Consider the following 27,812-nt stretch of genomic DNA (forward strand, 5'->3'; position numbering starts at 1 on the left):
CCCTAGGAGAGAAGTCGTCACCTTGTAACACTGTCTACTTATCGGCATCCATTTTGGTTTTCAAGTTGAACCACTGGCTCAGTGACGATCAAGATCATGATTGAGAGATGGAACCACCATTCACTTTCTTTCCATTACTGTAATAAGTATCCATTGTTGTAGTAATCTCCTGTGTTGTTCGGATATAGTTGAGTCCTGTCTTTTAAGGTGTGATTGTGATGGGATTTCTCTCCCTGTAGTTCTTTGTGGCGTCTGACCCCACGGTGAAGACAGACAGACTGTGGCACGACAAGTACTCACTGAGGAAGTCCATGATACCCACCTTCATCACCATGGACCAGGCCCGCAAGGTAGACACACACACGAACACCAATTATCTCATCCTCAACGTAGAACATACCAACTTTGCATTCACATGTCACTTTTGCTCGCTCTCTCTTTCTCTTCTGTCTCTGTAGGTTCTGCTCATTGGAAAGTCCATTAACTTCCTGCATCAGGTGTGCCATGACAGAACCTCACCAGGGAAAATCACCCCGGCCTCCAAGTCTACAGACTCCCCCAAAGATGGTACGCTCTCTGACCTCTCTCCCCCACCTCAACACACTGTGAAAGGGGCCTGTCAGTGGCTAGCTCAATACAACACAGGCATTTGGTGTTTGGTAACATTTGTACATAATATACCTCCGGAGAGTGTGTATTCAGCAGGCAGTGTCTTTCGACAGAGTAGAGAAGCCTTGGTCTTGCCATAGTAGTGTTTGTAGCTAGTGAGAGCAGAGCCGCATTGATCTGTTTGGCATCAGAACTGGTTGTACTGTTATGGTCCTTACTGTCGTATCGACTGGATTTAGTCTCGCTCCTCTCTCCGTCGCTGATCAATGGTTGTACAGTTCCTTCCTTAGCCTCGTCCTTGAGGGGAATGACTGCATACTGACTGCCGTTGGAAGGGGAGGGGTTGGGTTGTATTTTTACCCTGTCTGTCCCAAATGACACCCTATTCCCTTTTATAGTGCACTACTTCTGACCATAACCGTAAGGGTTAAAGGTAGTGCATTATGAAGCCCCCGGTCAAAAGTAGTGCATTATGAAGCGATTAGGTTGCTATTTGGGATGCAGACTCTATCTTGAATTATAGAGACAGAGTTCAGAAAACGGTCTGAGAGATGAGTTTAATATGCATCATGTAGTGCCAACTCCAGTACCCACATAATGACCACAGATAATAACTCTCTCTCTGTAGCTGCAGAGCTGTTATCAGACCTGGAGGGGGCGTTCCAGGGGAAGATAGATGCAGCCTACTTTGAAACCAGCAAGTACCTGCTGAATGTCCTCAACCAGAACTATCTGCTGCTGGAGCACCTGCAGGCCATGAGACGATACCTGCTGCTGGGCCAGGGAGACTTCATACGCCACCTCATGGACCTGCTAAAGTTAGTACACACACACACACATACACACACACACACACACACACACACACACACACACACACACACACACACACACACACACACACACACACACACACACACACACACACACACACACACACACACACACACACACACACACACACACACACATCCACCCACCCCATCCTATATGTCATATTTATTGACCTTAGTGTTTGTCCCTTCAGACCAGAGCTGGCCCGCCCAGCCACCACTCTGTACCAACACAACCTGACAGGCATCCTGGAGACAGCCGTGAGGGCCACCAACGCCCAGTATGACAACGCTGAGATCCTCAAGAGACTGGACGTACGCCTGCTGGAGGTAGGCTGCAGCTCATACCATTACTGCCGTCATAGGCTACAGCTCATACCATTACTACTGTCATAGGCTACAGCTCATACCATTATTACTGTCATAGGCTACAGCTCATACCATTACTACTGTCATAGGCTACAGCTCATACCATTATTACTGTCATAGGCTATAGCTCATACCATTACTACTGTCATAGGCTACAGCTCATACCATTATTACTGTCATAGGCTATAGCTCATACCATTATTACTACTGCTCATACCATTACTACTGTCATAGGCTACAGCTCATACCATTATTACTGTCATAGGCTACAGCTCATACCATTATTACTGTCATAGGCTATAGCTCATACCATTACTACTGTCATAGGCTACAGCTCATACCACTACTACTGTCATAGGCTGCAGCTCATACCATAACTACTGTCATAGGCTATAGCTCATACCATTACTACTGTCATAGGCTACAGCTCATACCATTACTACTGTCATAGGCTGTAGCTCATACCATTATTACTGTCATAGGCTATAGCTCATACCATTATTACTGTCATAGACTACAGCTCATACCATTACTACTGTCATAGGCTACAGCTCGTACCATTACTACTGTCATAGGCTGCAGCTCGTACCATTACTACTGTCATAGGTTGCATACGTATGCATATGAGATGAATAATGTAGGGTAAGTAACATTATATAAGGTAGCATTGTTTAAAGTGGCTAGTGATATATTTACATCATTCCCATCAATTCCCATTATTAAAGTGGCTGGAGTTGAGTCAGTGTCAGTGTGTTGGCAGCGGCAACTCAATGTTAGTGGTGGCTGTTTAACAGTCTGATGGCCTTGAGATAGAAGCTGTTTTTCAGTCTCTCGGTCCCAGCTTTGATGCACCTGTACCAACCTCGCCTTCTGGATGATAGCGGGGTGAACAGGCAGTGGCTCGGGTGGTTGATGTCCTTGATGATCTTTATGGCCTTCCTGTAACATCGGGTGGTGTAGGTGTCCTGGAGGGCAGGTAGTTTGCCCCCGGTGATGCGTTGTGCAGACCTCACTACCCTCTGGAGAGCCTTACGGTTGAGGGTGGAGCAGTTGCCATACCAGGCGGTGATACAGCCCGCCAGGATGCTCTTGATTGTGCATCTGTAGAAGTTTGTGAGTGCTTTTGGTGACAAGCCGAATTTCTTCAGCCTCCTGAGGTTGAAGAGGCGCTGCTGCGCCTTCTTCACGATGCTGTCTGTGAGTGGACCAATTCAGTTTGTCTGTGATGTGTATGCCGAGGAACTTAAAACTTACCCTCTCCACTACTGTTCCATCGATGTGGATAGGGGGGTGTTCCCTCTGCTCTTTCCTGAAGTCCACAATCATCTCCTTAGTTTTGTTGACGTTGAGTGTGAGGTTATTTTCCTGACACCACACTCAGAGGGCCCTCACCTCCTCCCTGTAGGCCGTCTCGTCGTTGTTGGTAATCAAGCCTACCACTGTTGTGTCGTCCGCAAACTTGATGATTGAGTTGGAGGCGTGCGTTGCCACGCAGTCGTGGGTGAACAGGGAGTACAGGAGAGGGCTCAGAACGCACCCTTGTGGGGCCCCAGTGTTGAGGATCAGAGGGGAGGAGATGTTCTTACCTACCCTCACCACCTGGGGGCGGCCCGTCAGGAAGTCCAGTACCCAGTTGCACAGGGCGGGGTCGAGACCCAGGGTCTCGAGCTTGATGACGAGCTTGGAGGGTACTATGGTGTTGAATGCCGAGCTGTAGTCGATGAACAGCATTCTCACATAGGTATTCCTCTTGTCCAGATGGGTTAGGGCAGTGTGCAGTGTGGTTGAGATTGCATCGTCTGTGGACCTATTTGGGCGGTAAGCAAATTGGAGTGGGTCTAGGGTGTCAGGTAGGGTGGAGGTGATATGGTCCTTGACTAGTCTCTCAAAGCACTTCATGATGACGGAAGTGAGTGCTACGGGGCGGTAGTCCCGTAGCACAGCTCATACCATTTCTGCTGTCATGGGGTACAGCTCATACCATTACTACTGTCATGGGCTACAGCTCATACCATTACTACTGTCATGGGCTACAGCTCATACCATTACTACTGTCATAGGCTGCAGCTCGTACCATTACTACTGTCATAGGCTACAGCTCATACCATTACTACTGTCATAGGCTATAGCTCATACCATTACTACTGTCATAGGCTATAGCTCATACCATTACTACTGTCATAGGCTACAGCTCATACCATTACTACTGTCATAGGCTATAGCTCATACCATTACTACTGTCATAGGCTACAGCTCATACCATTACTACAGTTCATACCATTACTACTGTTATAGGCTACAGCTCATACCATTACTGCTGTCATAGGGTTTATCTCAGTGGGCTAACACGGTATTGAGTCAGGTGTTTGAAACACAACCTGGTAACCTGTGGCTCAAGATTGTTATCCCTCTGAACTGAAGCCTAGATGTTTGATGTCTGGATGCTGGATGTACACATGTCACTACCTATTAGATTTCAAACTGTCAACTTGGCACCATGTTATCCCTCTGAACTGAAGCCTGGTCATCAACTCATCTGTGCTCCTTCTGAAGGTGTCTCCCGGAGATACGGGCTGGGACGTCTTCAGTTTAGACTACCACGTAGAGGGTCCTATCGCCACGGTAACCGCAGCACTTTACATACATACACATACCATCCTATCTGGTGTTGCCTTGTCTCTCTCCACACACACACACACATACACACACAAACACACACACCCTCGCAAACAATCCATTAAGCTTCTCCTCTTCTCTCTTCATTCATCCATAAAAGCCCACCTGGAGCATCTGAACATTGTTTCTTTCTGTTCTGTTATACATGTTCATTCACAGGCCACCAGTCAACCATGTTAGATGAAGTCAAGTGCTGGCTGGTTTTGTGTTGTTCTGTGATGTGGTGAGAGAACATGTGTAAATGCTGTGCTACCCTGTGACCGGTGTTCACGCAGTCTCTCTCTCTTCACTCTGTCTCCTTTGTCTTTCTCTCTGTCTAATTTGGTGTCTCTCTCTGTCTCCTTTGTCTCTCTTCTTGCTTTCTGTTTCTCTCGCTGGTTCTGGCTGTGGCAGGTGTTCACACGGGAGTGCATGAGCCACTACCTGCGGGTGTTCAACTTCCTGTGGCGAGCCAAGCGTATGGAGTACATCCTCACCGACATCTGGAAGGGACAGATGTGCAACGCCAAGCTGCTTAAGAGCATGCCAGGTGAGGACACACACACACACAGAATATGACTTTCGCGAAGCGGATCCTGTGTTCTGCCTTTCACCCAGGACAACGGAATGGATCCCAGCCGGCGACCCAAAAAAACGACTTCGTAAAAGGCGGAAACGAAGCGGTCTTCTGGTCAGACTCTGGAGACGGGCACATCGTGCACCACTCCCCAGTATACTTCTCGCCAATGTCCAGTCTCTTGACAACAAGGTTGATGAAATCCGAGCAAGGGTAGCATTCCAGAGGGAATTCAGAGACTGTAACGTTCTTTGCTTCACGGAAACATGGCTCACTGGAGAGACGCTATCAGAGTCGGTGCAGCCAGCTGGTTTCTCCACGCATCGCGCCGACAGAAACCAACATCTTTCTGGTAAGAAGAGGGGCGGGGCTAACTATGCTTTATGGTTAACGAGAGGTGGTGTGGCCACAACAACATACAGGAACTCAAGTCCTTCTGTTCACCTGACATTTGATTCACAATCAAATGTCGACCGCATGATCTACCAAGGGAATTCTCTTCGATTATAATCACAGCCGTATATATTCCCCCCCAAGCAGACACATCGATGGCTCTGAACAAACTTTATTTGACTCGTTGCAAACTGGAATCCATATATCCGGAGGCTGCATTCATTGTTGATGGGGATTTTAACAAGGCTAATCTGAAAACAAGACTCCCTAAGTTGTATCAGCATATCGATTGCGCAACCAGGGCTGGAAAAACCTTGGATCATTGCTACTCTAACTTCCGCAACGCATATAAGGCCCTGCCCTGCTCTCCTTTCGGAAAAGCTGACCACGACTCCATTTTGTTGATCCCTGCCTACAGACAGAAACTAAAACAAGAAGCTCCCACGCTGAGGTCTGTTCAACGCTGGTCCGACCAATCTGATTCCACACTCCAAGACTGCTTCCATCACGTGGACTGGGATATGTTTCGTATTGCGTCAGACAACAACATTGACGAATACGCTGATTCGGTGAGCGAGTTCATCAGAACGTGCGTTGAAGATGTCGTTCCCATAGCAACGATTAAAACATTCCCAAACCAGAAACCGTGGATTGATGGCAGCATTCGCGTGAAACTGAAAGCGCGAACCGCTGCTTTTAATCAGGGCAAGGTGACCGGAAACATGACCGAATACAAACAGTGTAACTATTCCCTCCGCAAGGCAATCAAACAAGCTAAGCGTCAGTATAGAGACAAAGTAGAATCTCAATTCAACGGCTCAGACACAAGAGGTATGTGGCAGGATCTACAGTCAATCACGGATTACAAAAAGAAAACCAGCCCCGTCACGGACCAGGATGTCTTGCTCCCAGGCAGACTAAATAACTATTTTGCCCGCTTTGAGGACAATACATTGCCACTGACACGGCCCGCAACCAAAACATGTGGACTCTCCTTCACTGCAGCCAACGTGAGGAAAACATTTAAACGTGTCAACCCTCGCAAGGCTGCAGGCCCAGACAGCATCCCCAGCCGTGCCCTCAGAGCATGCGCAGACCAGCTGGCTGGTGTGTTTACGGACATATTCAATCAATCCCTATCCCAGTCTGTTGTTCCCACATGCTTCAAGAGGGCCACCATTGTTCCTGTTCCCAAGAAAGCTAAGGTAACTGAGCTAAACGACCACTGCCCCGTAGCACTCACTTCCGTCATCATGAAGTGCTTTGAGAGACTAGTCAAGGACCATACCCTACCTATCTGACACACTAGACCCACTCTAATTAGCTTACCGCCCAAATAGGTCCACAGACGATGCAATCTCAACCACACTGCACACTGCCCTAACCCATCTGGACAAGAGGAATACCTATGTGAGAATGCTGTTCATCGACTACAGCTCGGCATTTAACATCATAGTGGCCTCCAAGCTCTGGGTCTCGACCCCGCCCTGTGCAACTGGGTACTGGACTTCCTGACGGGCCACCCCCAGGTGGTGAGGGTAGGCAACATCTCCACCCCGCTGATCCTCAACACTGGGGCCCCACAAGGGTGCGTTCTGAGCCCTCTCCTGTACTCCCTGTTCATCCACGACTGCGTGGCCACGCACGCCTACAACTCAATCATCAAGTTTGCGGACGACACAACAGTGGTAGGCTTGATTACCAACAACGACGAGACGGCCTACAGGGAGGAGGTGAGGGCCCTCGGAGTGTGGTGTCAGGAAAATAACCTCCCACTCAATGTCAACAAAACTAAGGAGATGATTGTGGACTTCAGGAAACAGCAGAGGGAACACCCCCCTATCCACAACGATGGAACAGTAGTGGAAAGGGTAGTAAGTTTTACGTTCCTCGGCGTACACATCACAGACAAACTGAATTGGTCCACCCACATAGACAGCATCGTGAAGAAGGCGCAACAGCGCCTCTTCAACCTCAGGAGGCTGAGAAAATTTAGCTTGTCACCAAAAGCACACAAACTTCTACAGATGCACAATCGAGAGCATCCTGTTGGGCTGTATCACCGCCTGGTACGGCAACTGCTCCGCCCTCAACCGTAAGGCTCTCCAGAGGGTAGTGAGGTCTGCACAACGCATCACCGGGGGCAAACTACCTGCCCTCCAGGACACCTACACCACCGATGTCACAGGAAGGCCATAAAGATCATCAAGGACAACAATCACCCGAGCCACTGCCTGTTCACCCCGCTATCATCCAGAAGGCGAGGTCAGTACAGGTGCATCAAAGCAGGGACCGAGAGACTGAAAAACAGCTTCTATCTCAAGGCCATCAGACTGTTAAACAGCCACCACTAACATTGAGTGGCTGCTGCCAACACACTGACTCAACTCCAGCCACTTTAATAATAGGAATTGATGGGAAATGATGTAAAATATATCACTAGCCACTTTAAACAATGCTACTTAATATAATGTTTACATACCCTACATTATTTATCTCATATGTATACATATATACTGTACTCTATATCATCTACTGCATCTTTATGTAATACATGTATCACTAGCCACTTAACTATGCCACTTTGTTTACATACTCATCTCATATGTATATACTGCACTCGATACCATCTACTGTATCTTGTCTATGCCGCTGTGTACCATCACTCATTCATATATCTTTATGTACATATTCTTTATCCCCTTACACTTTTGTCTATAAGATAGTAGTTTTGGAATTGTTAGTTAGATTACTTGTTGGTTATCACTGCATTGTCGGAACTAGAAGCACAATCATTTCGCTACACTCGCATTAACATCTGCTAACCATGTGTATGTGACAAATACAATTTGATTTGACGTACACACAACTATGCAGTTCCCTCTCACCTCCAGCAGAGGGAGTCGTGTACCGAAGAGCTGTAGATAAGGCAGTCAGGGTAACATGTTAGATGTTGTGTTACAGAGCTGTCTGGCGTGCTGCACCAGTGCCACATCCTGGCCAATGAGATGGTCCACTTCATCCACCAGATGCAGTACTACATCACCTTTGAGGTCAGGGGTTGTTCTTTTCATTAATTTATCTAGAGACCACTGAGTTCACCTAGCCTCTTCCCCTTACACGCTCCCTCCTCCCCTGTCTTTCTGGGTCTCTGGCTGTCTGGGTCTCTGTGTGTATGTATGTATACAGGTGCTAGAGTGTTGTTGGGATGAGTTATGGAACAAGGTAGAGAAGGCCCAGGATCTAGACCACATCATCGCTGCCCACGAAGGATTCTTAGACTCTGTCATCTCCCGTTGCCTACTGGACACCAACAGCAGGGTGAGACACACGTATGCTCATACACTCTTAACATGCACTTAATGACGTCCACTTCTCTTTGACCTGCCCTGTTGGCGCTTAAAGGGATACTTCGAGATGTTGCCAATGAGGCCATTTATCTATTTTCCCCAGAGTCAGATGAACTTGTGGAAAAACTTTCATGTTTTTGTGTCCCGTATGAAGGAAGTTGAAGGTAGTTTTGTGACCCAATGCTAACTAGTCTTAACGCAATGACTGGAAGTCTATGGGTATCTACTAGCATGCTAGCTGATACCCATAGACTTAGTCATTGTGCTAACGCTAGTTAGCAATTGCGCTAGCGGTAGTTAGCAACTTCCTTCAAAGTGCACGCAGAGACTTTACAAATGGTATCAGCGAGTTCATCTGACTCTGGGGAAGTAGATAAAGGGCCTCATTGCCAGAATCTCTAAGTATCCCTTTAAGAATTTCCCTGGACCCAGCTATTACATCTGCGACCCTGTACATGTGACTAATAAACTCTGTCATCTGACATGTTTTTCTCTCCCGCTAGTCCTTGTTGAACCAGCTGAGGGCGATCTTTGACCAGATCATAGAGTTCCAGAGTGCCCAGGACTCTCTGTACCGCTCTGCCCTGGAGGAACTCACCCTGCGGCTGCAGTACGAGGAGCGGAAGAAGCAGAGGGATTCTGAGGTAGAAGGATCGGGGCTTGAAGTGGACTGAAATGGGTGCCAGCACTTAGGGCTGTTACGGTGACCGTAGCAGTATTCAGTACCGGTGTCTACTGGCCCAATTCAACTACTTTATAGTGATGATCACTTTTAGTTATAGAGCGCAATTGGAGGGCCATGTAGTCTTCAGAGTCCCATGTCCTGTTTGTTCCAAGTCGTCTGGAACCCAGCCAGGGGCCAACTCAAGTTCCCCCCCTTAATGGCCACTGACCATGCTGGTGTTGTCATTCTATTGATTTAACAGGTCCTGAGCATCGGACTATTAAACTCTTAAGTGTTAGAAAAACAAACAGCCTCGGCATTTGCCAAGTTTCTCTTTTAATAGCTTGTAAATAAGACTGAGGTCCAAGGTAAGAGGGTTTGGGGTGACAGAAGCTGTTGGTCAGTGATGGGGGGGGGATATTGTCCAAGGTAAGAGGGTTTGGGGTGACAGAAGCTGTTGGTCAGTGATGGGGGGGGGGTTATATTAACTTTAAAGAATGAGGCGTTGAGTGTGTTTACATGAATGAGAAGTATGCGAGTAGAGAAGACATTGAAGGTCATGTCTATGGGGAGAATGCTGGGGTCATAGAGTGGGAATCTGTAACAGTTTAGTATGGGTGTTAGTTAATCATTTACTGAAGTGAAGAGATGGCACTGGTTACTCTTTCAAATCAAATTGTATTAATCACATGTGCCTAATAGAACAGGTGAAATGCTGAATAGAACAGGTGTAGACCTTACAGTGAAATGCTGAATAAAACAGGTGTAGACCTTACAGTGAAATGCTGAATAAAACAGGTGTAGACCTTACAGTGAAATGCTGAATAAAACAGGTGTAGACCTTACAGTGAAATGCTTACTTACGAGCCCCTAACCAACAATGCTGATAAGAATAAGAAATATAAGTAACAAGTAATTAAAGAGCAGCCGTAAAATAACAATAACGAGACTGTATACAAGGGGGTGTCAGAGTCAATGTGCACCGGTTAGTTGAGGTAATATGTACATGTAGGTAGTTATTAAAGTGACTATGCATAGATGATAACAACAGAGAGTAGCAGTGGTGTAAAAGAGGGGGGGGGCAATACAAATAGTCTGGGTAGCCATTTGATTAGATGTTCAGGATTCTTATGGCTTGGGGGTAGAAGCTGTTTAGAAGCCTCTTGGACCTAGACTTTGCGCTCTGGTACCGCTTGCCGTCTGGTAGCAGAGAGAACAGTCTATGACTAGGGTGGCTGGAGAATTTTAGGGCCTTCCTCCAACACCGCCTGGTATAGAGGACCTGGATGTCAGGAAGCTTGGCCCCAGTGATGTACTGGGCCGTACGCACTACCCTCTGTAGTGCCTCGCAGTCGGATGGCCGAGCAGTTGACATACCAGGCAGTGATGCAACCAGAGGATGCTCTCGATGGTGCGGCTGTAGAACCTTTTGAGGATCTGAGGACTCTCGCCAAATCTTTTCAGCCTCCTGATGGGGAATAAGTTTTGTCGTGCCCTCTTCACGACTGTCTTGGTATGCTTGCACCATGTTAGTTTGTTGGTGATGTGGACACCAAGGAACTTGAAGCTCTCAACTTGCTCCACTACAGCCCCGTCGATGAGAATGGGGGTGTGCTCGGTCCTCCTTTTCCTGTGGTCTACAATCGTCTCCTTTGTCTTGATATGTTGAGGGAGAGGTTGTTGTCCTGGCACCACACGGCCAGGTCTCAGCCTACAGGGAGGAGGTCCGTCTCATCGTTGTTGGTGATCAGGTCTACCACTGTTGTGTCATCGGCAAACTTGATGATGGTGTTGGAGTTGTGCCTGGCCGTGCAGTCATGAGTGAACAGGGAGTACAGGAGGGGAATGAGCACGCACCCCTGAGGGGCCCATGTGTTGAGGGTCAGTGTGGCGGATGTTGTTACCTACCCTTACCACCTGGGGACGGCCCGTCAGGAAGTCCAGGATCCAGTTGGTGTTTAGTCCCAGGGTCCTTAGCTTATTGATGAGCTTTGATGGCACTATGGTGTTGAACGCTGAGCTGTAGTCATTGAATAGCATTGTTACATAGGTGTTCCTTTTGTCCAGGTGGGATAGGGCAGTGTGGACTGAAATCGAGATTGCATCGTCTGGATCTGTTGCGGTGGTATTTAAATTGGAGTGGGTCTAGGGTTTCTGGTACCACACTTTGATACCACACTGATGCTGCGGCAACAAAGTTCTGTCTGAAGCTTGACACCTCTAATGTTGCCTGTCTGTGTGTGTGTTTTCAGGGTGAGTGGGGCGTGACTGCTGAACAGGAGGCAGAGGAGAACAGGAGGATCCAAGAGTTCCAGGAGACCATACCAAAAATGCGCTCTCAGCTACGGATACTAACACACTTCTACCAGGTATGGGTCTTACTCTCTTCTCACTGCCACAGTGGCTTTCACTAGGACAGTCTGGTTGTCTGTGGTAGTGTTCAGTGGATAGGACAGTCTGGTTGTCTGTGGTAGTGTTCAGTGGATAGGACCGTCTGGTTGTCTGTGGTAGTGTTCAGTGGATAACATCTGTGGTTGGTTGTGCTCCTTCTCAGGGCATAGTGCAGCAGTTCCTGGTGCTGATAATGACTAGTCCAGACGAGAGCCTGCGCTTCCTCAGCTTCAGACTGGACTTCAACGAGCACTACCGGGCCAGAGACCCCCGTCTGAGGGCCTCGCTGGGGACCACCAGGGGCCGACGGCCCTCCAACATCTGACCTGACGCACACCACCATGTCACAACATGGGGACAGAGAGCCACACAGAATCTGCCTTGATAGTATTTATATATGACATGAAGATGACATTAAATTAGGGCTAGATGGAATCTGTTGTGATGATATCACAATAGAACCAGACAGAACATTGACATCACAAAAGAGCCAGACAGAATCTGTTGTGATGACATCATAATAGAGCCAGGTGGAGATGATGCCGCATTCAAAACAACTAGGAACTCTGAAATCTCTGACTTCAGGGCGTTCAAAACAACTGGGAACTCTGAAATCTCTGACTTCAGTGCGTTCAAAACAACTGGGAACTCTGTAAAAAACAAGCTCCAACTTGGAAAACCTGTTTTGAGCGGTCATCCAACTCGGAATTCCAAGTCGGGAACTCGGGGCCTCTTTCCAGTGCTCTGAATTTCCGACCTGATGATCACTGACGTCATGATTTGACCTAGTTTTTGTCTGAATTCCCAGTTGTCTTGAACGCACAATAAGAGGATGCTGTAGTGGTGACTTCACAGATTCCATTTGGCTTGCATTTTAACACCTCAAGACAAATAGGGCTAACTGGGATTCATTTCACGATGACATAAACAAACAGAACATTTTGAAAACCTGACTCCTCCCCCAATGTCATTGGCAAATTACTCACACAAACAAACACACACGCTCAATTCACCACACACACACACACACACACACACACACACACATCCACGTTTCCCACTCTTTCACAGTCCCCTCTTGGGAGGTGTGGTTTTAGAAGCCTGTCATTTTAGTAGTCTGCCTCCAGCCTCCAGCTGTGTTCATCCTCACCTCTTCGAGGTGTCTGATAGGCTACCATCACCGTGTGAATTTCATATTGTACATTTGATAATGAACAGAATGTCTTGATTTGATTGGTTTGTTTACATGTTCTGTGAATATTTTGTTTAGGTTTTCTTACTGACGTTTGTTTATTTTTCATACCAGTGTCTTAAAGTCTGCGGTGTGTTTTATAACTGTTAATAAACACTTATAGCTGTTTAACAACTGTGTTATGGAACCAACACAGCAGTCTCCCACCCACCTCTAAAGAGATTCAAGAACAATGCCCACAGCCCCTAAGGCTAAAAGACGGACAGACGTTAGGATTTTATTGGTGTTTTGTATTATTTAACTGGGTTTCTCTTGCTTCTCCTTGCAGACTATGGCCTCTGTTCTGCATGTCAAACTGTCATGTTGAACCAGCTCAATTCCTTAATTGTACAAGACAGATTTGTCAAACGTGTTGCACCCAACTTATGCTACTTTTCTCTTCTGACCACTCAGACAAACCTGGGAAAATACTTTTGTCATAGTGCGACATTAAACCTTGAAGAAGCTACAAGTGGAATGGTGACATAACTAGCCTTTCAAAACCCCCCTATGATGGAGTATACTGTAGTATTCGGGTGCATCTCAATAGTCAGGTGGCTTCCTCACCTCCCTTCCCTTTTCACTGATCCGAAAGCGATATGGAAGATGCTTACCAGGACTTGCTTTCATTCACCTGTCAGCAGAGCAGATGAAGGAAAGGAGGCAAGGAAGCTATTGTCTGCGTCCTAAATGGCACCATACATAATAGGGCCCCATACATAATAGGGCGCCATACAAAATAGGGTGCCATTAGAGATGCACCCTTTTTAGTGTTTTAACCTCTCCCAGCAGGCTCCCTTGTCTTTCTTTCCAATCACAAGTTCTCATCAGGGCGTGCCAAGAGAAGATGCTACTGGAAGACCTCTGTCTGTAGATCCTGTCCATTGTATAGCACAGATGTATAGAAATGACATGCCATGGACACAAACATCCTGTCATCTCTTTAATAATAAATTCAAGTTTTTTTACAGTTTGTACTTCGGTTTTTTGTCAGCATCAGGGGTGCATTCTAAGTAGACTATATGAGGGCCTTTGTCAAAAAAAAAGAAGAAGTATTTTCGAATAAATTCAATTTAACACATCACGCTCCCGGTGAGTTTTTTTTTCTTCTTGCAGGACGCATTCTGAGTTCAGGCCCAATTAGTTTGAAGGGGGCATGTGACTTGGCCATTGTGCTGGATTTCGAGAACGCAGCAGAACGCATGTGAAGTTATACAGTGGAAATCCACGATATAGCAGGTAAATTTACTTAAGTAGTTAACATCGAAGTGATTTCATAAACTTGGAAAGTAGTCGACATAAACGGGGCAGACTTCAGATAATGTTTTCTAGGTAGGTCAAACTTGACGCACAGACTTGTCAATGTCAATTCCCGCTTGTTTGAATCTAGTAAGTAAATCATGTTTAGACAACTGTCATGGTTAGAACACAAACAATATCACAGATAACTGGAGTATAACAGTAGTAGTATCTACACTTGTGCTAGCTAGACACTTCCAACAAGAGCTGTCTTGAGATATTTGAGGTAGAATGAGTTTGAGTATTTAACCACGTGGTGGCAGTGTAGTTCAATAAATGCGAGATAATGACGTTTAGTACCGATTCATTGATTGATCGCTCATGTTGATCTGTGAAACCGTGGATTCACTTTTCTATCCACGATATGAGACGTAGTGAGCTCTCATGCATTTTGCTGTGTGTTGGAGTAGAATAGACAGTCACGGAGCAGCTTTATTTAAGTGGCGATATATTTGGTAGGAGAGGTGTCGCAATGTCAATGCATGTCTTACTGCAACCTGGCTTTATTTGGACACGTCACAAGAACCATGACACTGTCCCCCCCCCCCCCCCCCATTGAGATGAATGGCGTTTTTGTTCTTTACACTAACTCACTTTGTTTCATTAGTATCCCTGTTTGTTGTCTGTGTTCTGGTGCCTGTGTGTCTGTTGCGTATCAAAGTCACGGAGGGAATGGATCTATGTCTCTGTATTAATTTCTGGAAGGTCCCTTACTGACCCTGTGATGAACCTGCAGGCGTGATCATCCGGCAGATGATAAAGTGTAGGACAGTGATGCATCGTGAACTAGGTGCGAGTGACCACATAAAACTCATGGTTAATACATGAGAGGGGTGCAGCCTCGTGCCTTCAGCATCACACACAGCTGCCTAGCGAAGCATAAATGATAATAAATTAAGTAATAGTCCCTTTTTCATGTACAGTATTAGAGATGAATCTCCATATTATCTTAAGTTCCCATTTGCAACTCATAATGACTTGATTCTTAACTATAAGAACTGTCTTCAGGAGAATTCTAATCTCCTTGATTCTTAACTGTAAGAACTGTGTTCAGGAGAATTCTAATCTCCTTGATTCTTAACTGTAAGAACTGTGTTCAGGAGAATTCTAATCTCCTTGATTCTTAACTGTAAGAACTGTGTTCAGGAGAATTCTAATCTCATTGATTCTTAACTGTAAGAACTGTGTTCAGGAGAATTCTAATCTCCTTGATTTGTGACTGGTTGCTAATGAATGTTTTCCCACTTTGTCGGGGGGCTGCAGAGAGGGATTCTGTGCATCACAATCAATGACCCATGGCTTCTAATTAGCATAGAGAGTACAAATGGCCTAAAGTCATTGTATTATTTGTCCTTACTGCGTGATGTTGACCTAGTTTACAGTAGCAGTGTAATTAGAGGGGCTCCATCTTCTAAAAGAGCCGTTTATGAATTCAGGCTGTAACGCTTTCTGGTATTGTCTAAGTGTTTTCTTAATCCAGCCCACGAGACATTTAAAATATATATATTTTAACAAAAAAACAATCCCAATTTCATGGTATTCAGTTAGTAGTTACAGTCGTGTCCCATCGCTGCAACTCCTGTATGGACTCGGGAGAGGCGAAAGTCAAGAGCCGCGCGTCCCCCCCGAAACACGACCCAGCCAAGCCGCACTGCTTCTTGACACAATGCCAGCTTAACCCGGAAGCCAACCGCACCAATGTGTCGGAGGAAACACAGTACACCGGGGCGACCGTGTCAGCGTGCATGAGCCCGGCCCGCAACAGGAATCGCTGTGCAGTGCCTTAAACCGCTGCGCCACTCGGGAGGCCCCCGCAAATGGATTTTAACAAACAATTGGTCCCTCCGTTGAATTTGAAAATCCCGATGTGGCCCTCGAGCCAAAAAGTTAGCAATTTGGGCGTGACAGACCCACTTAAAGGGATAGTTCACCCACATTTCCAAACAATAGATCATCTTAAAGTAAATATTTTGAGGCAAGCAAAAAATTATAATATCTGGGGTATTGACTTCCACTGGCGTTTGCAAAAAAAATTGAAACAGTTTGGAGACAGTGGCCAGGTACACAATGGATTGGATTGCTGTCTTACCTTGTCCACACGGACTAGCTTTGGGAGAACTATCCCTTTTTAAAGGAGTAGTTCACACCAAAATCAAAGCTTGTCAGAAGTTTCCATACCTCCAAAGCGCTAAAACTTCAGCTGAATTTATATTCCAGGCAGATGGAGATACATTGTGCAGAAAAGGACCTTTCAAACTTCCTATCATGGGGAAATAACCTGTCAGTCATAGACCATACATTTCTATTACAACTCTGAACATTTCCCATAATGAAATAAGTGCCTGGTGTACAGTAGCTGCCATTCCCTCTGTCTGTCTCTAGAGTGTTGGCTCTGTTGTGTGATAGTGAAGTGTTTCTCCAGACAGACCGAGAGAGTCACACAGAGAGCCTGCTTGTGAAAGATCGGCATCAGAGATCCATTGACTACCCAGGGATATTGTACTGGGTGATTGGCTCTGTAAATCGCAGTTTGTTTCTATGTGATAAGAGGGGGGTGGAGAATACCCATCTTGTGTGGAGGGATACCCACTGTATGTCTGGCTGCAGATCATGCTATCAGATGTGGTAGGCCAAGAGGCAATAGAGTTGACTGAGGAAAGAGAGTCCCGATATTGAGAAGTCTCTGAATCTGGAACTAATGCGTCCTTTATTGTCACAGCCTTGGTTTGGTGCTCCTGTGGAGGAAGTGAACAATGGCATTGTTCACAGTGTGCTCACATCGTAAACTGTCTGTGCGTGCGTGCGTGCGTGCGTGGTCCCTGAGCATGCACAGATTACACTTGGCTGGCTGTTGGTATAATTAGCGCAGTAGAAGGGGATTGGTGGTCTTAAACAGCAGCCAGCGCTGTGTTCCCTCCATCCCCTGTCCCGGGTCCCACCCCTCTCTTCCTCTCTGCTGTCAACCGGACGTACCACCACCACTAAGATGTGTTCCCCAGTCACACACACAGTCAGACAGACTGGCTGAGGAGTGGAGGAGTCAGAGGCACTGGTTGGCACAGTGCGGCTTGGTTTGACTCATTTAGACTTGATTTGGAGAGACTGGAATACACACATACACTGAGTGTAGCTTAGTGCGGCCTGGCTCGACTTGGGGACTCCGGAACACTCACGAAGCTGCATACATACACACACTCTATCCCTCACACACTCTGTCATGTCTCTGGCGGAGTTTGTGCGTCAGGGACAGCTGCAGGAGGCTTCATCACATCTGTTGTCCAGACTGGGTCAGGTCCTCCACAGCCTGTCTGTCATTGTCCTGGCCCACAGAGCTACAGACAACCTCAGCTACAGACGCAAGAGCACCTACTGGGACCGCCGGGACACAGGTTAGGAGAGTGCGTGTGCGTGTGCGTGTGCGTGTGCGCGTGTGTGTGTGTGTGTGTGTGTGTGTGTGTGTGTGTGTGTGTGTGTGTGTGTGTGTGTGTGTGTGTGTGTGTGTGTGTGTGTGTGTGTGTGTGTGTGTGTGTGTGTGTGTGTGTGTGTGTGTGTGTGTGTGTGTGTACGCGCGCATCGGACCCTGGGTGTGCTTCCGTGGGGTGTTCTTTTGCGGACTGTGTGTGTGAAAAGCTGTTGTCGGCCTGTGTTTACAGAAAGCTACCGTCAGTATGAAATGGCTCCTACAGGAATCTCCCTGTAGCTACTTGGGTGGTTTAATGAAGTGCAGTACTTTCCCTCGAGAGTTCATTGCCTCACATGACCCTGATATCTAGCTGATGAAGATGGCGCCGAAGGAGATTTTATTTTTATTTCACCTGTATTTAACCAGGTAGGCTAGTTGAGAACAAATTCTCATTTACAACTGCGACCTGGCCAAAGCAGTGCGACACAAACAACAACACAGAGTTAAACATGGAATAAACAAGCGTACAGTCAATAATACAATAGAAAAAAAAGAAGTCTTATATACAGTGTGTGCAAAAGGCATGAGGAGATAAGACAATAAATAGCCCATAGTAGCAAAGTAATTACAATTTGGCAGATTAACACTGGAGTGATAAATGTGCAGATGATGATGTGCAAGTAGAGATACTGATGTGCAAAAGAGCAGAAAAGTAAATAAAAACAATATGGGGATGAGGTAGGTAGATTGGATGGGCTATTTACAGATGGGCTACGTACAGCTGCAGCGATCGATTAGCTGCTCAGATAGCTGATGTTTAAAGTCAGTGAGGTAAATATAAGTCTCCAGCTAAAGCTATTTTTGCAATTCGTTCCAGTCATTGGCAGCAGAGAACAGGAAGGAAAGGTGGCCAAAGGAGGTGTTGGCTTTGGGGATGCCCAGTGAGATATACCTGCTGGAGCGAGTGCTACTGTTTTTTGTTTTGTTTATCATGACCAGTGAGCTGAGATAAGGTGGAGCTTTACCTAGCATAGACTTATCGATGACCTGGAGCCAGTGGGTCTGGCGACGAATAGGTAGCAAGGGCCAGCCAACTAGAGCATACATGTCGCAGTGGTGGGTGGTATATGGGGCTTTGGTGACAACACGGATGGCACTGTGATAGACTGCATCCAGTTTGCTGAGGCTATTTTGTAAATGACACCACCGAAATCGAGGATCGGTAGGATAGTCAGTTTTACGAGGGTATGTTTGCAGATCCTTTGTTCACTCTCACCAGAACAATTTATTTATTTATTTTGAATTTGTATTTTTCTCCCCAATTTCATGGTATCCAATTGTTAGTAGCTACTATCTTGTCTCATCGCTACAACTCCCGTACGGGCTCGGGAGAGACGAAGATTGAAAGTCATGCGTCCTCCGATACACAACCCAACCAAGCCACACTGCTTCTTTAACACAGCGCGCATCCAACCCGGAAGCCAGCCACACCAATGTGTCAGAGGAAACACCGTGCACCTGGCAACCTTGGTTAGCGCGCACTTCGCCCGGCCCGCCACAGGAGTCGCTGGTGCGTGATGAGACAAGGATATCCCTACCGGCCAAGCCCTTCCTAACCCAGACGACGCTATGCCAATTGTGCGTCGCCCCACGGACCTCCCGGTCGCGGCTGGTTACGACAGAGCCTGGGTGCGAACCCAGAGTCTCTGGTGGCACAGCTGGCACTGCAGTACAGCGCCCTTAACCACTGCGCCACCCGGGAGGCCCCAGAGCAATTTAACTTATTCCGGAGTCCGACCCAAAACATCGGCGGCGGAGGAGTGGAAACAGGCGGCCTGCTGTTTCGACTTAGGAGGAGTGGACACCACCCACCGCTTCCGAGTATATTACACGCTAATGTTTAGTCTTTGGATACAAAGTTGATGAGCTTAGAGCAAAGATTCTTTCCAAATAGACATTGGGGCCTGTAACATACTTTGTTTAATAGAAACATGGCTCTCTCGGGATACTCTGTCAGAGTCAGTAAAGCCAGCAAGATTCTCAGTACATCGCACAGACAGGAATAATTATCTCTCCGGCAAGCAGAAGGGCGGGGGGGTGTTTCATGATTCACGAATCAAGGTGGAATTTTAGGAACATACAGGAACTCAAGTCATTTTGTTCACCCGACCTAGAATACCTCACAATTAAATGCCGAACATATTATCTCCCAAGAGAATTCTCCTCCATCATCGCCACGGCCGTTTACATCACACCTCAAGCCGAAACCTCGACGGCACTCAAAGAACTTCACTGGACTTTATGCAAGCTGGAAACCACATATCCTGAGGCTGCATGTATTGTAGCTGGGGATTTTAACAAAGCAAATCTAAGGACTAGGCTGCTGAAATTCTACCAAAATATTGACTGTTTTACTAGCATTACTAAGATTCTCAACCATTGCTATTCAAATTTCCGGGATGCTTACAAGGCCCTCCCCCGCCCTTCTTTCGGCAAATCTGTCCATGATTCCATCTTGCTATTCCCGTCCTATAGGCAGAAACTCAAACAGGAAGTTCCCGTGCTTCGTACTATTCAACGCTTGTCTGACCAATCGGAATCCACGCTTCAGGATTGTTTTGATCACGTGGACTGGGATATGTTCCAGGAAGCGTGCGAAAATAATATAGACGTATACACGCATACGGTGACTGAGTTCATAAGGAAGTGTATAGGAGATGTAGTACCCACTGTGGCTATTAAAATCTACCTTAACCAGAAACCGTGGATAGATGGTAGCATTCGCGCGACACTGAAAGCGCGAACCACCACATTTAACAATCGCAAGGCGACTGTTAATATGGCAGAATATAAATAGTGTAGTTATTCACTTAGCAGGGCATTCAAACAAGCTAAACGTCAGTATAAAGAAATTGGAGTCACACAGACACAAGACGTATGTGGCAGGGACTACAAAATGAAAACCAGCCACGTTGCCGAGACCGACGTCTTGCTTCCGGACAGGATAAACACCAACTTTTCACGCTTTGAGGAGAACATGGTGCCACCGTCGCTGCCCGCTACCAAGGACTGTGGGCTCTCCTTCTCCGTGGATGACGTAAAACATTTAAACATGTTAACCCTCGCAAGGCTGCCGGTCCAGATGGCATCCCTAGCCGCGTCCTCAGAGCATGCTCAGACCACCCGGCTGGTGTCTTTGGTTTGTTTCAATCTCTCCCAGTCTGCTGTCCCCACATGCTTCAAGATGGCCACCATTGTTCCTGTACCCAAGAAGGCAGAGGTAACTGTACTTAATGACTATCACCCGTAGCACTCACCTCTGTCATCATGAAGTGCTTTGAGAGATTAGTCAAGGATCATATCACCTCCACTTTACCTGCCACCCTAGACCCACTTCAATTTGCTTACCGCCACAATAGATCCACAGACGATGCAATCGCCATCACTCTGCACACTGCCCTATCCCATCTGGACAAGAGGAATACCTATGTAAGAATGCTGTTCATTAACTATAGCTCAGCATTCAACACCATAGTACCCTCCAAGCTCATCATTAAGCTTGAGGCCCTGGGTCTGAACCCTGCCCTGTGCAACTGTGTCCTGGACTTCCTGACGGGCCTCCCCCAGGTGGTGAAGGTAGGAAATATCACCTCCACTCCGCTGATCCTCAACACTGGGGCCCCTTGTGGGGACAAGGGTGCGTGCTCAGCCCCCTCCTGTACTCCCTGACTGTGTGGCCAAGCACGCCTCCAACTCAATCATGAAGTTTGCAGAAGACACAACAGTAGTAGGCTAGATTACCAACAACGACGAGACAGCCAATAGGGAGGAGGTGAGGGCACTCGGAGTGTAGTGTCAGGAAAACAACCTCTCACTCAACGTCAACAAAACAAAGCAGATGATCGTGGACTATAGGAAACAGCAAAGGGAGCACCCCCCTATCCACATCGATGGGACCTCTTTCTATTCTGGTTAGCGCCAGTTTGTGCTGTTCTGTGATGGGAGTATTACACAGCGTTGTACGAGATCTCCAGTTTCTTGGCAATTTCTCACATGGAATAGCCTTCATTTTTCAGAACAAGAATAGACTGACGAATTTCAGAAGAAAGTACTTTGTTTCTGGCAAGTTTGAGCCTGTAATCGAACCCACAAATGCTGATGCTCCAGATACTCAACTAGACTAAAGAAGGCCAGTTTATTGCTTCTTTAATCAGAACAACAGTTTTCAGCTGTGCTAACATAATTGCAAAAGGGTTTTCTAATGATCAATTAGCCTTTTAAAATGATGAACTTGGATTAGCTAACACAACGTGCCATTGGAACACAGGAGTGATGGTTGCTGATAATGGGCCTCTGTACGCCTATGTAGATATTCCATTAAAAATCTGCCGTTTCCAGCTACAATAGTCATTTACAACATTAACAATGTCTGAATGGTAGTGTATATACAGTTTTTTCCCCTATGCTATTCTACTGTATCCGCTCTGTATACGTTCCACTCTGACATCGCTCGTCCATATGTATATAGTCTTAATTCATTCCTACTTAGATTTGTGTGTATTGGGTATATGTTGTGTAATTTGTTAGATATTACTTGTTAGATATTACTGCACTGTCCGAGCTAGAAGCACAAGCATTTCGCTACACCCGCAATAACATCTGCTAATCACACGTATGTGACCAATAAAATGTGATTTGATTTAATGGATAACCTCTCTGGAACCACCCTGTGAAGAGCTGAAACAGTTGTAGAGGTCAACATTCTAAGAGTATTTCCTATAGTGTTGTAGTTACAACTACTGGCCTCCATTCACACGTTTTGTACACTAGATAGTCTCTGTTGTGTGTGATTGGGCCAGGATGGCAGCTGGCTGTTTCTGCTGCTGGAATAAGAAGAGAGACAGAGCTGCAGGAGCACTCAGGTCAGTGACCGAGGTCAGTGGTTCTGCTGCTGGTCTGAGACAGAGCTGTAGGAGCAGTGGTTCTGCTGCTGGTCTGAGACAGAGCTCACTCAGGACCGAGGTCAGTGGTTCTGCTGCTGGTCTGGACAGAGCTGTAGGAGCACTCAGGTCAGTGGCCTGCTGAGACAGTCAGGTCTGAGGTTCTGCTGCTGGTCTGAGACAGAGCTGTAGGAGCATTCAGGTCAGTGGTTCTGCTGCTGGTCTGAGACAGAGCTGTAGGAGCATTCAGGTCAGTGGTTCTGCTGCTGGTCTGAGACAGAGCTGTAGGAGCATTCAGGTCAGTGGTTCTGCTGCTGGTCTGAGACAGCTGTAGGAGCATTCAGGTCAGTGGCGCGAGGTCAGTGGTTCTGCTGCTGGTCTGAGACAGAGCTGTAGGAGCAGTCAGGTCAGTGGCCCGAGGTCAGTGGTTCTGCTGCTGGTCTGAGACAGAGCTGTAGGAGCAGTCAGGTCAGTGGCCTGCGGTCAGTGGTTCTGCTGCTGGTCTGAGACAGAGCTGTAGGAGCAGTCAGGTCAGTGGCCCGAGGTCAGTGGTTCTGCTGCTGGTCTGAGACAGAGCTGTAGGAGCAGTCAGGTCAGTGGCCCGAGGTCAGTGGTTCTGCTGCTGGTCTGAGACAGAGCTGTAGGAGCAGTCAGGTCAGTGGCCCGAGGTCAGTGGTTCTGCTGCTGGTCTGAGACAGAGCTGTAGGAGCAGTCAGGTCAGTGGCCCGAGGTCAGTGGTTCTGCCCGAGGTCAGTGGTTCTGCTGCTGGTCTGAGACAGAGCTGTAGGAGCAGTCAGGTCAGTGGCCTGCGGTCAGTGGTTCTGCTGCTGGTCTGAGACAGAGCTGTAGGAGCAGTCAGGTCAGCTGTCTGAGGTCAGTGGTTCTGTGAGTAGCAGTGGAATATTCCCTTTTGGTTTGTTTCAGGTTAGTAATGTTCAAGTGTTAACGTCACGTTGGAAGACTCTGATTCGTTGTGTTTGTGTTCTATGATTCAGGTGGCTCTGTTGGTTGGGACAGGGGTTCTTGTAAAAGCTCTAGTGTGGGTTGGTTTCCTGTAGGTGCTGGTAGGTGCTGGTACTGTGTTTTGTTTCAGCCTCCCTGTCAGAATACTCTTTATTGTGAGTAGCTGAGTAAGAGAGATGGCTACAATGTGACTGGAACCTTACAGGAGTCTTGTTGTGTGGGTAGGGTGGAGAGGTCTGTTTCTGTTGCACTGTAGCGGAGTAAGGCAGTCAGGTAAATCCAGCTCAATGGCAGAAGTGAAACCGTGTGTGTGTGTGTGTGTGTGTGTGTGTGTGTGTGTGTGTGTGTGTGTGTGTGTGTGTGTGTGTGTGTGTGTGTGTGTGTGTGTGTGTGTGTGTGTGTGTGTGTGTGTGTGTGTGTGGAGGCGTAGCTCTAAGAAATAAAAAAACCCTCAAAGGACACACAAGGCGAAGTGGAAAGAAAGACCGACAAAGCGTTGAGAGCTACTCATTTTTACTGCAGCTGTTTGGAAGGTGGGAGAGGGAGGGAGAGAGAGCGGGAGGGAGGGACATTATAATATAGAGGTGTGAAGAGAGGGATGACAGAGCTGCACTGGTTCATATCTCTGTGACAGGTGGTGATGAGGACGGGAGAGAGTGATGAGAATATGAAGGAAAAAGAGAAGATGGGAGAGAGGGATGAGATGGAGGTGCGTTTGCAGTCCAGCGGACACGGAGGAGGAGGAGGATGTGTCCACATCTCTCTGGAGGAAGTGAAGAGCTTCTACCGGTTCTCACAGAGCTGTCAGCGCCTGCATAGTGAGTGTGTGTGTGCATGTGTGTGTCATGCGTAGCTAGCTCTTACTCTCACTGTTTTGAGACAGTGGTGAAAGTGTGTTCACCGTGCACCTCTGTGTACTGTCCTGTGTGTGTGTTACCCAGGGTTGTATGTTTACAGTGTTAAAGGGTCTGTTCAGCCACCCACCAGAGTGTAATAACATACAGTACATAACCTTGTAATGCTTGGAGTTTCTCATCATGGCACTAATAAGCACTGACTTAAACATCCGCCTATTGGTCAACTCTGAAGTAATGCATTACTGGATGAGGCTGGTCTGTATGTTTTATGTGCCAGGATGCAGGACCTACATGATGAGATTCATCTCCTTTTCACTGTAGTCACTTTTATTGCACAAGGCAAGCTGTGACAGGAAATCACTATTGTGTTCAGTGGTAATTGTTAAATGGTTATATCCTTATTTGCTCAGGGTGTTGCTGAATATGCGTAGGAAAGGATCATGGGAGTCCGTGTTAATCCAAGCCCCAGCCGAGCTATACTATTATGGAGGGCATATTTGCCTGAATATTTTGACCTAAAACATTCACCCTGCCTTGGACTACAAAGTCTGTTAAAATGGAAAAATATAAGTCTTTAATTTTAGCCTCATTGATGTGCACCTCTGGGACTTGGATTGCTGTGTCATGCGGTCAGGGAATGGAAGCTATTTAAAGGTATAGTTCAGCCCAAAACCAAAAGTTTGTCAGATGTTCTTATATCTCTGAAGCCGTCTGAAGTTGAGCTTCAGAGATTGTTTTCTACACGCCGTCTACTGGGTAGAACTCGCTAAAGAGAGAATTCTGCAGGCACCCGTCCTAAACAAACAGGAAAGATTGGCACCATGTTATTGGATGGCATTAGACGGTGCCAATATTTCCACTTCGTTACACAGTCTTTGTATGCCACTCACATTTCTGCATTCATTTCCCATTGACGTCAATCAGTGGTGGTCGATGCTGTTTAAGATGAGGGAGGTCGATTCATTATTTTATGAGCATGACCTTATTTCTATTACAGCATATCGGATGACTGTCATTCATATTCCATTCACCCATTTCAATGTAACATTGATAGGTTTAAGCTACTACATGACACTCTAATTTCCCTGTACCCATCATGAGGTTGTTACAACCTAGCCTATGAATGAAAGTTTACGACAGGTCAAGATGATCATTTTTTGTAATCAAGGTGACAGACAGTGACACATTCATAACCTCCTTGCACGCTCTTGCCTACATCTAGCTGATCTAGGGCATAGTCATTAGTCCAACAGTTGCAAACAATAGTTTCTGTTGGACAAATTTGGATATGTTTATCCCCATTTCATTCCATTTGCTTCCGTTTTTTGGAAATGTTTTTTCAACAGAATCGGCGGAATGAATACACCCCTAATCACACGCAAACACAGTTCACTTTCATAGCATCCACATACAAACAGCATGATCACTTTTCTTGTTGTAATTCCTTCTCTCACCTTTTCCCTTCGCTTGTGGACTTTAGTGCACAACACATCAGCTGTCTGTGACCATCCCCCAAAAACTTTCAGAGCCAAAGCTTCATATCATAACCACTACGCACAGCCTACATAGTTGTCACCATATTATCTAACGTCATAGTCAACATAGCTAATAGAACTATCACATTAGTAAACCCTCTACAATCATGCAGTACAGTGTACAGTCAGCAAGTACTTTCAGTTACACCAGCAGACCCTGGTGGCAATACATTAATTAAACCCAAGGCTTACCTTGACTTGCAAGAGTTCCAGTGTTGGATAGCCATAGCCAACTAGCTAACATAGAAGCCTTCTCAGTTTGAACCGGGTGTTTGAATAGGCTAATCTAGCTAGCTAGCTAAATAAGTGAAAGTGAAAAAAAATATTGCTAACTCTCTTGCATCTCCTTCATTTTTGAAGAAATGTAATTGTTCAAAACTGTTCAACTATTGTCTTTCTCTCTCTGTCAACTACTCACCATATTTTATGCACTGCAGTGCTAGCTAGCTGTAGCTTATGCTTTCAGTACTATATTCTTTCTCTGATCCTTTGATTGGGTGGACAAAATGTCAGTTCATGCTGCAAGAGCTCTGACAGGTTGGAGGACATTCTCTGGAAGTCATCATAATTACTTTATAATTCTATGGGGTGAGAACCATGAGCCTCCTAGGTTATGTATTGAAGTCAATGTATCCAGAGGAGGAGAGAAGCTAGCTGTCCTCCGGCTACACTATGGTGCTATGGTGCTATATCTCAAAGTGCTGTACAGAAACCCAGCCTAAAACCCCAAACAGTGCTGTTGAGGCTAGAAAGGCTGGAAGAAACCTAGACCTTCATTGCAAAGCAGTGTGTTTTAAAATGACCAGCATTATTTGAAACTGGAGCTGACACATATTTGGGTACATTTAGTATAATTTTATTTAAAAAGTATAGGTTTTTTAATGTTTCACTTTTTATTTTTATGAAATTTTCACTGAGGAGGAGGGTCTTCCCCTTTCTCCTCTGAGGAGCCTCCACTGACATCCATGTATGATTTACTTAAAAGTCAGAGATTCAAGTGTGGATCTAATGGTAGGATTCAGCCCTAACAACACACTATGGGCCGGTTTCCCAGACAGATTAAAGCTAGGCCTGGATTAGAAATCATTCTCAATGGCATCTTCAGGACCAGTATTTATCTGTGTCCAGAAAACTGTCCCGATACATTTCCCCCCACTTTTGTTCTGTTACACCTCGATCCCATGACCATGATTCCTAGTCATTTATATTTCAGTTTCCTTTTCATCCCATTGAACACCCTCTCTATCTGTCAGTGTCGATTTCGGTTTCCTCGGCCCAGCGGTGGCCTTTACCTGACCTCTGAACCTCACTGTGACCCCTCTGTAGTGCTCTGCAGCGTCAGCATCTCTAGATACTGAACAGCCCAGGCCCAGACACTGACACATAGGCTACCCCCTTCCTGTCCTAGCCTTTATCCAACTCGTGTTACTCCAGTCCAGTGTAGACTGTTGTGTGCCTCCTTTGGTATTGTGCTTGTGAAAGAGGCGATATGTTTTTGACTCGGATACAGTAATGTGATGATGCTTTCTCCGTCAGACTCGGGTAAGAGTTCAATGTTTGTCTCGCTAAGAAGTGGCATGGATATTGGAGTTTTGTTGTTGCTGTCTGTGCCTGATTGGATGCTGTCGATGTTTCTTTATGATTGAGCAGGGCAATAGGTGTTACATTAGGTCGACTGAATTGTCTGTGAAACGTTCAGATGAATCATTGTCCACCCATGAAGGCTTGTCAGATTGTTTTGGC

At 46.5% G+C, this 27,812-nt stretch overlaps 2 protein-coding genes across 11 annotated transcripts in view; both read left to right on the forward strand.

Annotated features, from left to right (window-relative positions):
* The window catches only part of LOC124011059 (gamma-tubulin complex component 3 homolog), a 28,066-nt gene extending 13,912 nt beyond the window's left edge, over window positions 1-14,154 (forward strand). Inside the window, exons 11-21 of the mRNA XM_046324032.1 lie at window positions 240-350; window positions 459-567; window positions 1,238-1,427; window positions 1,637-1,772; window positions 4,365-4,433; window positions 4,881-5,016; window positions 8,401-8,489; window positions 8,626-8,757; window positions 9,290-9,430; window positions 11,703-11,819; window positions 12,005-14,154. Of these exons, the coding sequence (XP_046179988.1) occupies window positions 240-350; window positions 459-567; window positions 1,238-1,427; window positions 1,637-1,772; window positions 4,365-4,433; window positions 4,881-5,016; window positions 8,401-8,489; window positions 8,626-8,757; window positions 9,290-9,430; window positions 11,703-11,819; window positions 12,005-12,166 (1,392 nt within the window). The 3' untranslated portion in view covers window positions 12,167-14,154. The remainder of the gene's footprint in view (window positions 1-239; window positions 351-458; window positions 568-1,237; window positions 1,428-1,636; window positions 1,773-4,364; window positions 4,434-4,880; window positions 5,017-8,400; window positions 8,490-8,625; window positions 8,758-9,289; window positions 9,431-11,702; window positions 11,820-12,004) is intronic.
* Window positions 14,155-14,187: 33 nt separating this feature from the next.
* Window positions 14,188-27,812, forward strand: part of mcf2la (mcf.2 cell line derived transforming sequence-like a) — a 75,856-nt gene continuing 62,231 nt past the window's right edge. For 7 of the 10 annotated variants that reach the window (XM_046323516.1, XM_046323520.1, XM_046323522.1 and 4 more), the window contains exons 1-2: window positions 14,188-14,311; window positions 24,312-24,495. In XM_046323516.1, coding sequence (XP_046179472.1) covers window positions 24,318-24,495 — 178 coding nt within the window. In that variant the 5' untranslated portion in view covers window positions 14,188-14,311; window positions 24,312-24,317. Of the gene's footprint in view, window positions 14,312-17,464; window positions 17,761-24,273; window positions 24,500-27,812 lie in introns of those variants that run through there. The other 3 variants (XM_046323523.1, XM_046323518.1, XM_046323517.1) reach the window with 3 other exon arrangements.

This window comes from Oncorhynchus gorbuscha, linkage group LG23, assembly GCF_021184085.1.
Source record: "Oncorhynchus gorbuscha isolate QuinsamMale2020 ecotype Even-year linkage group LG23, OgorEven_v1.0, whole genome shotgun sequence".
Lineage (NCBI taxonomy): Eukaryota > Metazoa > Chordata > Actinopteri > Salmoniformes > Salmonidae > Oncorhynchus > Oncorhynchus gorbuscha.